We start from the raw sequence: 14,616 nt of genomic DNA on the forward strand, positions 1-14,616 counted from the left end.
ATGACTTTCCGTACTCACAATAAACAGATAAACCTGACAAAATGAGGTATCTTCACTCTTGAGGTATATAGGTAGAGGTATACTGACGACGGACTGCCCTAAATCACTTCAACGGACGAAATAGTTCTGGATTCAGACACAATAGATATAGATCTAGTCAATATAGATCCAAGTTCAATCTAAAAATATCCAACATGGCTGACAAAGCTAGACGCTGGTAACGGTTTCGAATTTTCTCTAATAGAAAGTCTAGATCCACTGGAACAAAGATGCCAAAATCCAGCTGCAGTCCAGATAATTAGCACAGACGTAGGGTAGATCTAGTAGAAATAAACGAATGTTAATCCAGTACTTCTCCAGTGTACTTCGCCAAGTGTAGAATTGTAGATAGATATATCCAGAACACGAAGTTAACTAGATTGTAGATCAAAATGACGCCCTGGCCGTCGTGGGTCGCCACATCTGTTGATGGTCTATTTTGTTGATGAGTATATATATGTTACTGGTGCATGCGAGTCCATATGACACAACAACAGAATGAATCAAGAATATACTTAATAACGCAGGCTGATAACTTCAACAATTTAATAAACAATAAAAAGGGCACAGTCCTCTGTCGTCGCTAGCCTAGCGTCGTCCTCTTAGGCGTCTTGTCCGTTATTCTTCTTGTTCATAATCCTACTCTGTTCTTACTCGTCACATTACTTAGGAAAAACCCGATTCACATCAACTTCTACGCATCTTGTGTCATTACAAATCATAACAAATATAATATTTAACTTTACACTGTAATACTGCATAAATTAATAAACTAAAATTTGAATTGCAAAATTGATAAATTATGACAAATATTCAGATAATTTAAGAACATATATCTCTAAATGGCTATAAAAGAACACTTAGATCTATATCTACTTTTTAGGTATGCCCACTAGTAAAGTCTTATGTTGTAGTATCTAGAATCTAGACAAGAATTTATATCTAATATTTGTATTAAATTACATATAGGATGTTGATTTTCAAAATGCTGGGGCCCCTAAAGAGGTCAAGTACCCCCCCACCCACCCCCTAGCTTTGCTACTGCTGATACACTAACAATGTGATACACGTAACACACATACAGTGTGCATACAATTATATATAGCTATGCTACTGCTGATACACTAACAATGTGATACACGTAACACACATACAGTGTGCATACAATTATATATAGCTATGCTACTGCTGATACACTAACAATGTGATACATGTAACACACATACAGTGTGCATACAATTATATATAGTGATGGGCCAAAGTTAACTAAAAAGTTAGAAACTTTTATTTTAACTAAAAAAAATTAAATAAGGCCATTGTTTCACTAGAAAAAAAACGTTTGGTTAAAATTGTAGTTTAATTAATTTTTTTTTAGTTACTAACTAAAAAGTTTAATTAAAATTTGTACAACTTTTCAACATGTGATCAGGGTCGAAACACACATCCCTGTTTTCTGGTCATCCATAACTTTGATTAACAAAATAAAGGTGCAGTTAACAACTATTTAGTCAGTCTGCATTTGAAGAGGGTAAAGTAAGATGCTAGTAGAAGTTATGGGAGTAAATATTTAAACTGAAAGTAGCAATATAATAAAATGTTAAACATTTTTTCCAAAAGCTTCTATGCAATATTATGAATGAGGTTGTTCCGAATTTTTTTGTGAGCCATGTGGTTTTGATCAATTTATTTGCGGCAAACAATAATTTTTTAACTGCAGGAACATCAAGTACACACTTTTATAGTCTTAAGACTTATTATTGAAATCTAAGTCTAAATCGACAGCTAGGCCTATATAGAACTAAAAGCATTAGGATAACCAACTCTAGAAAAAAAAAATCTTAATCCACACCCTCTCTGACCATAAAGTAAATAAACTGTGTCCAACTGATTTTAACAACTTGGTCAGCTAGACATACACATGTAGGCCTAGTGTACTGTACGTATGTAATCGATGATACTACAAGACTACCCTGCATTTTTTCATTACGCGTTATGCAATAGTGTTTGCTTAATGTGGAGTGGTCAGACAAGAAAATAACACACTAGCGTGTCTAGTCAAGCATGCTCATAGATATATTTTTACACTAAAATAGATACACACCCTCCCTGCCCAGAAAGTAAATATATGGTGTGTCCGACTGATTTTAACAACCTGACAAGATAGATGTACAAGTGTAGGCCTACTGAGTATGCAGTCCATAATGACAAGATCACCCTGTTTTTTTCCCCTTGCACGTTTAACGGTTATGCAATAGCGTTAGTTGTATTTTTAGTGGTCACACAAGAAAATAGCACATCGGCATGGTTAGTTAAGCATCTATTTTACACTATAAAATAGTTATACAGGTCAAATGTTTCTTAAAACTCCAACGATTTCCTTTCTATTTCTTTGATTACTAGATCTAAATTTGAAATTCTAAATCTATGTTATTTAATGAGATTTTAAACTTTACCGGTATAAGTACGATTTTCCATTTTTTTAAAAGTTAATATAATTTTAAAAAAAGAGTACCATTCTTTTCTAAAGGTTTTGATTCAAGACAAAAATACAAGCACACATATTTATTTAGACATCTTTTTTATTTTATTTTATTGTGCATAAATGTTTATATAAGAAACATATTCCTTAATACTGATTTTATTATGGATAAATATTTCTACAATGCTGCAAGTATAAGATTCGTAGGCATGCAGTCGGATGATTACATCTATATAGTTCTAGTTCAACCCCGCCGCCCCCCCCCCCCCCTGCCAGAGAGATTTAATTAATTTTCTTTGGTTAAGTTTAGTTTAACTACTTTATTTTAGTTGAAAACTAGTTTTAGCTTAACTTTTAACAGTTAGTCTAGTTGCCATCACTAATTATATATAATAATATATGATTATATTACAATATAAAATAATAGTATAAAACTAATTATAATAATAGTTAATACTAATAATAGTCACAATGTCAGCAAAATGTTTTTAAATAAACTTACAAAGCCAAAATTTGAAAATGAAACAAAAACATAATTCATATGAATGATATATTTTCTAATAGATTATAGATAGACATAGATGATAGAATATATGAATATAGATCTAGAATAGATCTACTATCTAGATCTAGTTTACAAATTATAAATCTAGATTCTTATTCTAGATCTAGATCTAGACTCTATATAATAATCTACTTTACTTACTTCCATCGAAACGACCAGAGTTGTTGATATCTTCAAAACACTTTTTTGTTTCTGACAAAATCTGTCGTAATCGGTTGGCATACCCACAAAATTTATTTAATTCGTTTGAGACGTTTGGTAAAGTCGCAGGCATAATGGAAGTTTTCTTCGCCTTCATTGGTAAAAAGTTAACTAAACATTGACTATTTAAGATCTAGTCTAGTTTAGATCTAGGCCTACAAATAAGGTTTATTAATCACATCTCACTTTCGAAGAATTAACACATCTCCTGCGTCTGGATGTCAAGTGACACAGAGAAAAAAAAAACATAGGTCTACATATAAACAGTAGGGGGAAAATATCAACTTCCAGGTCAAAGGTCAAATGAACTAATCTAAAAATATTTTGGTTTAGTTATGACTTTTTGTTTTTTCTTCTCAAACTCACAAAATAAATCAGTTAGATCTTATCTTATATAATATCTAGATTTATATTTAGATATCTCCACAAATTTAGAACAGTCATTTTAGTTATAGAAAATCATATTTTTTTACTAAATAGGCTACATTAGTATTAGACAGAAAAAAGAAAAAAAATCTATTTGTATGAAACTCAAACTGTTGTATAAATTAACGGGAAATAACCATTTTAATTTGTTAAACAACGCATTATTTCTGAGTAAACGTTCTTGATTCTTCCAAACTTGTACAGAAGACCTCTCACAGGTTACCCTGTGTCTATATGAACGTGGCATCTTGTTGGTAGCGTACATCACCGCAACTATAGAATAAAGAGAAAGCAAAAAAAAAATGACCTCCATTTAGGTTGTCATATATAATTTTAAAACACCAGACAATATCCAACAAACTATTGTCGCTCTTGTAGCTTCCGCTGCAGCATTGGTAGCCATTGGTAGGCTACGATTCATCCAATGGTCCATGTGGCTACTGGATAACTCCCAGCTGGTTGGAAGCTTCAATGGGGAAAAAAAACTCTGTCTAGTTTAATTGGGGGGGGGCGGTCGGGTGGAGGTCCCTTAAATACGACCTTAACTTTCATGACAAAAATCTTTACTTACTTAATTCCCTCTCCCGAGACTGCTTTTCTTACCTCTCTCTCTCTCTTTCTTTCTTTCTCTTTCCCTCTCTCTCTCTCTCTCTCTGTGTTCGTAACACATTTTTTGACATATATCTAGAATTTAGAAATGAAAATTTAGCTGTACAATTGAATTTATTCTCTAATAAATTTGTTGGTCTATAAATGAGAAATTTAGTTTTCAAGTTTGCAACAATAAAGTAAATGCCACAGAAAAATGCCGTATATCAAATACCAGGAAAAGAAGACGAATGAGTTTGTACTTTAGCAAGTTTACACTCTGGCTGGCAACAATGAAAGAAAAGTGTAAAGTGAGGTGAAGACACGAGAGCTGAGCTGGTTTGGTCTATTGTAAGACATGACACACCGTCAAAAGTGATTCTTCAAGGGACAGTGGAGAAAACATGAAGAAAGGGTCAGGCGAATAAAAGCTCTCTGGACATCGTAAAAGAATCGACCGACCTCTCTCTTGATATTCTGCTGACAGGAAGTAGCGAAGGTGGCAAGTGGGACAACCGACCCAGGCCCCGCGCATGAGAGGGGGTCCCGCAATCGTAGATTTCCTTGTCACCTTCAGCTTCGCAATCCAGATCAGTTCTCATTAACAAGGACTTATTAGGCCTACTCAATATTTTGGAAGCCATCCCGGCATCTATATGATACCAATGACCATCCAAGTTTTTAACATGGTATTTTGGTTTCAAATACCATTCAGTTTCGGACGATTCTACGAGGCCATCATTGTTTAACAGTTCATCCTGGCATCAATAAAAACCACATCGTTTATTTCGTAAATAAGCGACATCCAATCGGACTTGAATAGGAAAACGCGTAGTGATAAATTTTGAACCTGTTACGGACATGGGCGTAGCCAGGATTTATTCTCGGGGGGGGGGGGGATTTTTTCTCTTCCCCCCCCCCCCCTCGCGCGTAATATATATATTGCTGAGAACAAAAGAATTGAAGCGACTTTAATCAAAAGGGATAAAAAGAAAGCTGCCCTGTCTGCTAGTCCTAAATCAGAGGCATACACATGTACGAATTGTGGCAAAGTCTGCCGTTCTAGAATTGGCTTGATTAGCCACACCAGATTCTGCCCCGTCTCAAGATTAAGCCAAAACCAGTGACTCATTTGGGCGCATCCATTGACTTTCGAGACAAAAGGAGCCATATATATATATATATATATATATATATATATGTGTGTGTGTGTGTGTGTATGTATTTATGTATGTATGTATGTATGTATGTATGTATGTATGTATGTATGTATGTATGTATGTATGTATGTATGTATGTATGTATGTATGTATGTATGTATGTGTGTGTGTGTGTGTTTGTGTGTGTGTGTATAATTAATTTATCTTTATTACATTCTGACCCTTCATTCTTTCGGAAGACGTTTATTGTATACTAGAATATGTTCTTCCTGGAGTAAGTTGAAAATTTGTATACTGCCCGCCTTTGATAGCAATGGGGTCTGGGGGAGCGCTGTGATTTCCCCCAGCGCGGGCAAAGCCCGCCGTCAAGCACTATTTCCGGTATTGAAAGCCTAAAAAATGCATATTCTGATATATCTACAGTGCATTAAAAAGTTTTATTTCAAAACCTGTGGTATTCTTACTGACTTAGATCCTCCTGCGCCTTTCGGCTAATTGGGCGGCAAGCAGTTTCCACAAAAATCTGTCACTGGCAATGTCTGAAGCCTCTTCCCACCTGCTCTGAGGACCTCGATGAAAATGTGGCGTGAAGTTGTACTAGGATGTTCCTGTTTGCGATTTCCTCGTAATGGCCTTCATGTCATTGCAACTCTTATTATGCGTAATTCATTTTGTTGGAATACATATCCCGCAAACCTCATGCGACGCTCTGTCACAACCTTACCAAGGGGTTGACTCCCAGTTCGGCAAAGCATTTCCTTAATGAGACCCGATCTCTATAACTAACTCCTAAAATCCGATTTAGCCATCTTTGTTGAGCCACATTCAGTCTTTTTCTAATTCGGCAGATGACTATTCACTGCACTTTATTCAATGGAGCCCAGCAACTTGTAAAAATTTGTAACCTCTCTTGTGTTCGCTCTTGGAATTAGGTGACTGTAGTTTGCTTTAGATTTTATATCGAAAAGGGATGTTTTATCGTCAAAATCATCTGTTGTGAGGTTTTAAACTAAAAATCTCAGGAGTTGTTATTTTGTAAGAAATTCAAAACCCCATTTAGCTACGCTCATAGAATTTGGTGAGTGTAGTTTGCTTTTAGAATAATATTGAAGAGGGGGTTTTCAACCTCAAAACTCTCTGTAGGCGGATCTTAAAACTCCAAAACATCTGGAGTGGTTTTAAACTTTAAAAAAGTCATCTGGAGGAGGAGATTTAAACTCAAAACTCCCCTTTGGCTTGACTAATTTTAGTGTGTAATTTACATTTTTTTACATTCAAGAGGTATTTTTTAGCATCAACCCGATGAAGAGGGGTTTAAACTCAAAGCCCGCTTTGGCTACGCTCATAACATTTTGAGTGTGTAATTTCCTTTTTGTTTTTATAGAAGAGGTATTTTTTTTCGCTTCAAACCCCGCTGAAGATGTTTGAGTGTGTATTTTGCTTTTTTTTTTATATTGATGAGGTATTTTTCTTTAGCTTCAAACCCCACTGGGGGGGGGGGAGGGGTTAAATTTAAAACCCCTTTGGTTACGCTCAAAAATTTTTTAGTGTGTTATTTGCTTTTTTTTTATATTGAAGAGGTATTTTTTAGCTTTAAACCCCGCTGAAGGGGGGTTTAAACTCAAAACCCCTTTTGGCTACGCTCATAGCATTTTCAGTGTGTAATTTGCTTTTTTATATTGAAGAGGGTGTTATATAGTACATTTCGGCGGGGGTTTTTAAATCTAAATCTTCCTCAGCTATGCTCTTGGAGTTTGGGGATTGTCGTTTGCGTTATTTTTTGTTTGTTTTGTTTTATAGAAGAGGGGAATTTGACTGCAAAACCCCCTGTTAGGGGTTTTAAACTCAAAACCCCCTTGGCTGCGCTGGGCAAGTGATGGTTTAGTATTAAAATCTCACCTAAAATAAACAAAATCAGTCACTAAAGTTCGCCCCTCTTCCCCGCATTTCGGGGGGGGGGGGTAGGGGTTTTGGGGTGGCTACGCCATGTTAAGGATGTTAAATTATTTTTACATGAAAGAGTCATGGGTCATTTATACATATACACATAAATACAACTTTTGAAAAATTGATTTTTTAAAATGAAAATTAATAAAGAGATATAGTGTTTTCTTGACTTTCAAAGAGGATACCTCCAGCGAAATTAACATTGCCGCGGTATTTATGTTCACATACGTAGGCCTACACTATAATTGTTTACAAACAGTAGGCTATCACAAGATATCCCCTAACAAGGTAAGCTCCTAAATAACAATTTCCCATTCTCTAAATAATCTTTAAATGTTGTTGTTTTTTTTACCAGTGACGAGGAAACGATCGATTGGTCTACACAGGTTAAGACGTCGCAGGTCAGTTTTGAGTCTTACTATAACGAAAGGTATTGAACTAGTTAGTGTGCTATACTGTTATTTCGGCCAATGAGCCTATAAAAAGTTAAATGAAAACGTTTTCATTTTTTTCCAATATGCGACTGTACATATACCTACATCGGGTGGCCGTATAAAAAACAAAACAAAAAAACAAACAAACAAAAAACCGAGGGAGTATTTTTTTTTCATTATTTATTTTGAAAACCCGGTGGTAGACCGATAGCCCTTCCGCGAAAGTCGGATCTGCGAACTTCAAGGGACAACTGTAGCTCCCATCGCTTGGGCATATGGACCGCGCATCGGGAGAGAAGATACGTAATATTATTATTCGTGCAAAGCGACAAGCCAGGAAAGTTCCGTGAGCGACAAAGAGCTCAAACAACTATAGGGCCTCCGCTAGTTGGTTCACCACAATAAGCAAATGGCAGTTTTGTGGGGGATAATTGACGGATTTTGCACTTAACTAAATTCGATTCGGTTACCGCATCTGAGATTTCAGAAAGGAGAAGACCACTGATTAAACAGAAGAAATCAAACTGAACAGCGAGGCTCTTCTATCAGCCGTAATTATGCAAATCATTTCACAGGACAGGAAGCTAAATACAGTGTGATGTAGGCTATACATTTCTAAAAGTGTCAAACTTTTGGACGCATGCACTGGAAAAGCAACTAGGTGGCGAAAATGGTGAATAGAGAGGACTTCGACTGCATTAATCTTCACCGACTGGACTTCTACACTATTTCGAGATTTTTTGGGATCTACACCGACAAGAATCTCATACTCCCTAAAAATATTTGAGGTCTACACCCACTCGACTCTTGTACTCCCTTAAGATTTGAGTGGTCTACACCAACTGGACTCTAATAGGCTACTCCCTCCCTTGAGATTTGAGGAGTCTACTCCGACTGGACTCCTATACTATCTCGAGATTTGAGGAGTCTGCTCCGACTGGACTCCTATACTATCTCGAGATTTTTGGGGTCTACTCCAAGAAAAAAACAACAACAAAGAAGTGAAATGGAATACTGCAAAGAGGTCAAACTGAACATTGTGATGGATATCTTCCCACATTTCTCTTATTAAACGTAACATGAATGGTGACCATCTATCATGCTCGGGAAAGGTCAAGTATTTCTTCCAGTGGACAGGATTGAGACATTGGCTGTTCACCGACAAATTTAGTTACATCCTTTAATGTGGGATCGGGACACTTTGAGCGACACCCGGTTCTGTCTGCCTTGAGGAACGGCGTGGCGGATAGGATAGGGCTGGTGAGTCTTTCTCCTTCTTAACCACGTTTTCTAATGGACGTCATGGGCGTAGCCAGGGTTTAATTTAACCTTCCTTCAGAGGGCTTTAAGTTTAAAATCCACTCCAAATGGTTTTGAGTTTAAAACCTCACTACAGAGAGTTTTAATGTTAAAAACCCACTCTTCAATATTATTCTAAAGCAAACTACAGATCTCTATATATATGTAGGTAGTAAGGGAGAAAAAAATCCATTCCTCGAAAAAAAATCCTGACTACGTCCAAGATGAAGGTTATTTGTATAATTACGAGTTAACCCATAACATACCAATCTCCTTTTCTGGATGTTTGCACCACGGTGCCAGGCTGAGGTCTGGAATATAAAGTTATTAAAGCGTCATAAGCAGGGCCGCCGCGGGGGTTGTGGCCGCCTGCGTGAGAAATTTAAAATGCTGCCCCCTTTTTAACGTCAAAAAACTCTGGAAACGGGCGGGACTACCCTTGGCTATACTCCGGGAATCTGTTGACTGTCAGCTGATTTATTCTGTGATAAACACTAAAAACAGATCTCGTTCTGACTACTCGCTTATGCTCCTGTATTTGCGACGATTATAATTGATGAGCTGCGGTGGGAATATTACAATGAACAGCGTAAATGATCATGATCTATATACAATTTCTCGATAACTTTGACTGCTCAACAGTGTTACATGGTCTGGACGTGGATATGTTCACTTGTTTGTTATTGTAAGTTAAAGCACAATCCAAAAAAAAAAAAAAAAAGCTCGAAATACAAAAGCCATTAACAGTGGAACTTTTTCAACGTTCTGTACACTTTCATAATACGATAATTATCACGATTGTATTTTGGAGAGATCTGCATTGTATCCACAATCATCTGACATACACGGATTCAGAGTTGCCTACAAATTTATCCAACAAATGAAGCAACTCGCGCTGAATATTTTTCTTGAGTTTAATGCAAAAAAATAATCCAAAGTAGGCCTACAAGTCATTAAACAATGACTTGAAATAAATCATAGTAAGGAAATGTTTCTCACATTCCCGGGAGACGTGCCCCAAGGTAAAAACATTTTCGTTAGAGTCCCTTTAGAAGCTGGAGCCAAGAGGAGCAATGCAGGATCCCACAGTGAGATCCGTGAGTTTTTTTGTTTTTTTATAGAATGTAATTTTTAGCGGCCCCCGTAAGGGGAAAAAGCCGCTATTAGGTTTGTGCAAAATGTCCGTCTGTCCGTCTGTCCGTCTGTCACACTCAGATCTCGAAAACTAGAAGAGATATGAAAAATATTATTTCATCATTAAATCCGGCTTGAAAAGTTTAGGTGCAACGGCTACTTTTGGTTTTCTAAAAGCAAACCGTTTAATTTATAAAATTAATTATGCAAACGATTTTTTCATAAAAATACACCAATTCTAAAACAATTACGTAAATGTAAGGGAGGCAATGTTACAATATGCTAACAAAGATGGACTATTTTTGTGTATTTTCAGTATCACTAAGTCAAATATATTTTTAAAATGTACAGGAAATGTTTACAACAAATACAAATAATAGTTAAAGACGTTTTTTCTGGTCAACTAGCTGCTAAAATTAAAAGAAAACATTTCTGTTTGTTTATAAAGGCTAATAATGCACTTTGTATGTAAATATCAAGCACATTTTTTTAAATGGACTTTTTATGCAGCGATTTTCGTGCAGTAGCGTAACGTCGCAACATGATCAGGTGCTAAACCAATTCCTTAAACTTTTTTTAAAAATCAGATTTTATTTATTTTTTGTTTAGTGCCCCCATCCGAATAAAAGAAGCTTATTTTTGTGCGTTTTTTTCTGTTGGTCGGTCTGTCCGTCACGATTAGATTTAAAAAACTAGAACTCTAAAAGCTATTGAAAATCTGATTTACCCTTTAATGTTCCTCCCATAACATCTCAATAGTTTTAAGTATCTAAAATTGATTGTTCCGGATTTTTTTGTGCAAAACTAATCAACGCCAACAAATGTTTGTTTGCTCTTCTAACTTATATTACATTCAATTTCCATGCTTAAACGTTGCAAAAACACAATATCAATAATATGTTGTTCCGTTTTTTATGTAAATAGCATATTAATGCTAAATCATAATCTCTATACTGACTTATATTTCATTAAGTGTAAAAATGTTCCGGATATTGTTTTATAAAACATGAATTATGCCTAATGATTGTTTGAAATCGCATAAGGCTTTTAAAAAAAGTAATTTACTAGAATTGATTACTGAAAATTACTTTTTAGACATTTAATTTTCTTGTAAAACATAACATAGAAGTTTTGTAATCGATAAAGAAAGTTCCGGATTTTGTTTCTTACAAATCGTCGCCAGAAATTTCCGAATTTATTTAAAAATCTACTAACGCCAAATAATTGTTTGAACTCCCTCTTCTAATTAATAAACAAATAATCTTCTCATTTACGAAATAATGTTTTTACGGATTTTTATGAAAAATATTTTAACTCACTACTCTCTTACAGTACATTTAACTTTCTACCTAAAACATTAAAAAATCTAATTATCGTTAATATTATGTTCCGATTTTTAAGGAAAACAGAATCCAAACACCAAAGTAAGGTATGAAAATCTCTCCACGTGGCTGTAGTACATCTAATTTTTATACGAGACCATCCAAAAAATTTAATTAACGGTATTACATTTATCTGAAATTCTCTTTTTCTTTTACTATTTATACAAACATCCGGAACAATCTATTATATAAACTTTTCAATTGTGTTCATACCTAAAAATTATTGCGATGTTTTGAAACGTAAAATAAAGGTTAATCAATTTTTAATAACTTTTAGTTGTTTTTTTTTATATCAAGATAACGGACAGACCGACTGACAGACAAAACGCAAAAACAATGTGGCTTTGATCCTTTTTAAATAATATCTATTAGAACTCAGTGCACCAATGTCTATGAACCCTCGTTAAATATCTCGTGTAAATAAAGACATTTTTTTTTATGGTACCGGTACTAGCCTATTGTGAGGTAATGGAATTTTTTTTCTTTGACGTCACATGAATGGACTCTTTAAATGTAATGTTAGAAGAACGCACTCGGTGCACCAATGTCTATTAACCCTCGAAAAAATTGCTTGTATTAATGAAAACATATTTTAGTCTAACTAAGCCGTGTGACGTAGTGTTTTTTTTTCCTTTGACGTCACATGGAATGAATTCTATAAATGAAATGCTAAAAGAACGCACTCGGTGCACCAATGTCTATGAACACTCGAGAAATGGCTCGTGTTGATAAAGGTTTTTTAGTCTAGCTAGGCCTTGTGACGTAGTGTTTTTTTTCCTTTGACGTCATATGGAATGAATTCTTTAAATGAAATGCTAAAAGAACGCACTCGGTGCACCAATGTCTATGAACACTCAATAAAAGGCTCGTAATGATGAAGGCGATTTTAATTCTAGCTAGGCCGTGTGACGTAGTGTTTTTTTTTCCTTTGACGTCATATGGAATGAATTCTTTAAATGAAATGCTTAAAGAACGCACTCGGTGCACCAAAGTCTATGAACACTCGATAAATGGCTGTTATAGATGAAGGCTATTTTTAGTCTAGCTAGGCCGTGTGACGTAGTGTTTTTTTTTCCTCTGACGTTATATGGAATTAATTCTTCAAATGAAATGAAAAAAGAACTCGGTATAGTAATGTTTATTAAGCCTCGTTATGTGACTCGCTTTTAAAAAAGGAATGATATCTTGATTTAGATCTAATCTAGATTTTTTAAATTAAAATTATTTTAGAGTCTAGATCTAGAATTTCTAGATCTAGTTTAGACTAAAATAGACTAGATTAAGATGTAGAATTTCAATTTCTAAACTTAAAGTGTAAACAAAAAGTGTAGATTTTCATTTCCAAACGTTTTGATCAATATTGTAATGTTTTAATATACTAAAACTAATCTACTATTTTTTTATTAAATTTAAATTTAAATGTAGCCTCTATTAATATGAACATTGTGTCTAGAAACCAAATTAACGTCATGAAATTGCACTGAAATGTTGTTGTGAGTTTTTTTTTTTTTTTTTTTTTGGGGGGGGGGGGGGGGGCATTGTGTTGCCTACATCATTTTTAAGCGTTGTAAAAAGTTCTTCCTGGATGTAGATTTGAAGATACAGCAGGTTTCCGCTCAAGTCGGCAAGGGGTCTAAACATTTGTTTACTCTTTCATGTCTTAAGATCGTCTCACTTTTGCATTAAGTACGCTAATTTCATCATCATCACTTTATAACCAGCAATCAATCGCTTCACCTCTTCTTACCGCCACCTAAGAAACACACACACTCCATAACACCCCTTTTTTTTTACTTTTTAATTACCGGTAATAGATCTACTTACAGTGCAGGCTATTCGATTGAAAAATAATATTACAAACATCCCTCGAAATTCAAGGCACGAAATGAGTAGGCGCCTATGGGAAAACCGTGGGAATCCCTCTTATGCTGCTCTACTTTTTTGTTCTAGTTTCCGAGATAATTTCTAATGTACGAATAGCGTTTGTATTTTTTAAAGGATAATGCAATAATAAGTTTTTATATAAAATATTTAAGTATTTTTTTTATTTATCTAATTTTTTTAAAAAGTAACCTTGAAATAATGATTTGGCCGCCCCCTGAAGTCGGCCACCTGCGTGCAATGCACACTTTGCACAATATGTAGCGACCACGCTTTGACTGGGCCGCCGGGACACCAGGAAATTCCCGGTGGGCCGGCGGCTGCCAACTGCCAAAAAGAAAGTTATTATATTTTTAATTTTAACTGAAATTGCCGTTAATAAAGTAATTGATGCTATATCAACATCTTTAACAAACATGATGGTGGAAGAGATTAGAGGAGCCGCTATGTTTAGCGTTCAAATTGATACCACACAAGATATTAATGTGCAGGATCAGTGTTGTATTCAATCTATTGTGACCCGATATTTAACGGATACTGTACACGAACTTGTAATAGCTATAGTCGATGGCACATCAACGACTGGAAAAGGAATGTGTGATTTGGTTTGTGGCGTCTTTGCAAAGTTAGGCATTGATGTCAGTCAATGGCACATCAACGACTGGAAAAGGAATGTGTGATTTGGTTTGTGGCGTCTTTGCAAAGTTAGGCATTGATGTCAGTCAATGTATTGGCAATTCCACCGATGGTGCGTCTAATATGCAAGGTCAATACAATGGATTCAATGCCTGGTTAAATACAGTTTCTCCGGCCCAGATTCATGTATGGTCACTATGGTGTGGTGTTATGGTCACTATGGTGTGGTGTTATGGTCACTATGGTGTGGTGTTATGCCCATGTCTTAAATTTGGTAATGGGTGACGTCACTAAAAAAGCGGTTGAAGTTGTTACTTTATTTGGGGTTTTAAACACATGTGCAGTCTTTCTTCGGGAATCATATTAAAAATTTAATGTTTGGCGTGAATTTACCAAATTGAAATACGTATCTGTAATTGGTGAAACCGGTTGGTGGGCAAAAGAC

General features: G+C 35.4%; 1 protein-coding gene across 1 annotated transcript in view; it reads right to left on the reverse strand.

Moving 5' to 3' along the window:
• Positions 1-3,534, reverse strand: part of LOC106078141 (dual serine/threonine and tyrosine protein kinase-like) — a 47,088-nt gene extending 43,554 nt beyond the window's left edge. The window contains exon 1 of the mRNA XM_056028235.1: positions 3,225-3,534. Within this exon, the coding sequence (XP_055884210.1) occupies positions 3,225-3,381 (157 nt within the window). The 5' untranslated portion in view covers positions 3,382-3,534. The remainder of the gene's footprint in view (positions 1-3,224) is intronic.
• Positions 3,535-14,616: the final 11,082 nt, after the last annotated feature.

Source organism: Biomphalaria glabrata, chromosome 4 (genome assembly GCF_947242115.1).
Source record: "Biomphalaria glabrata chromosome 4, xgBioGlab47.1, whole genome shotgun sequence".
In the NCBI taxonomy this organism is placed as follows: Eukaryota; Metazoa; Mollusca; class Gastropoda; family Planorbidae; genus Biomphalaria; species Biomphalaria glabrata.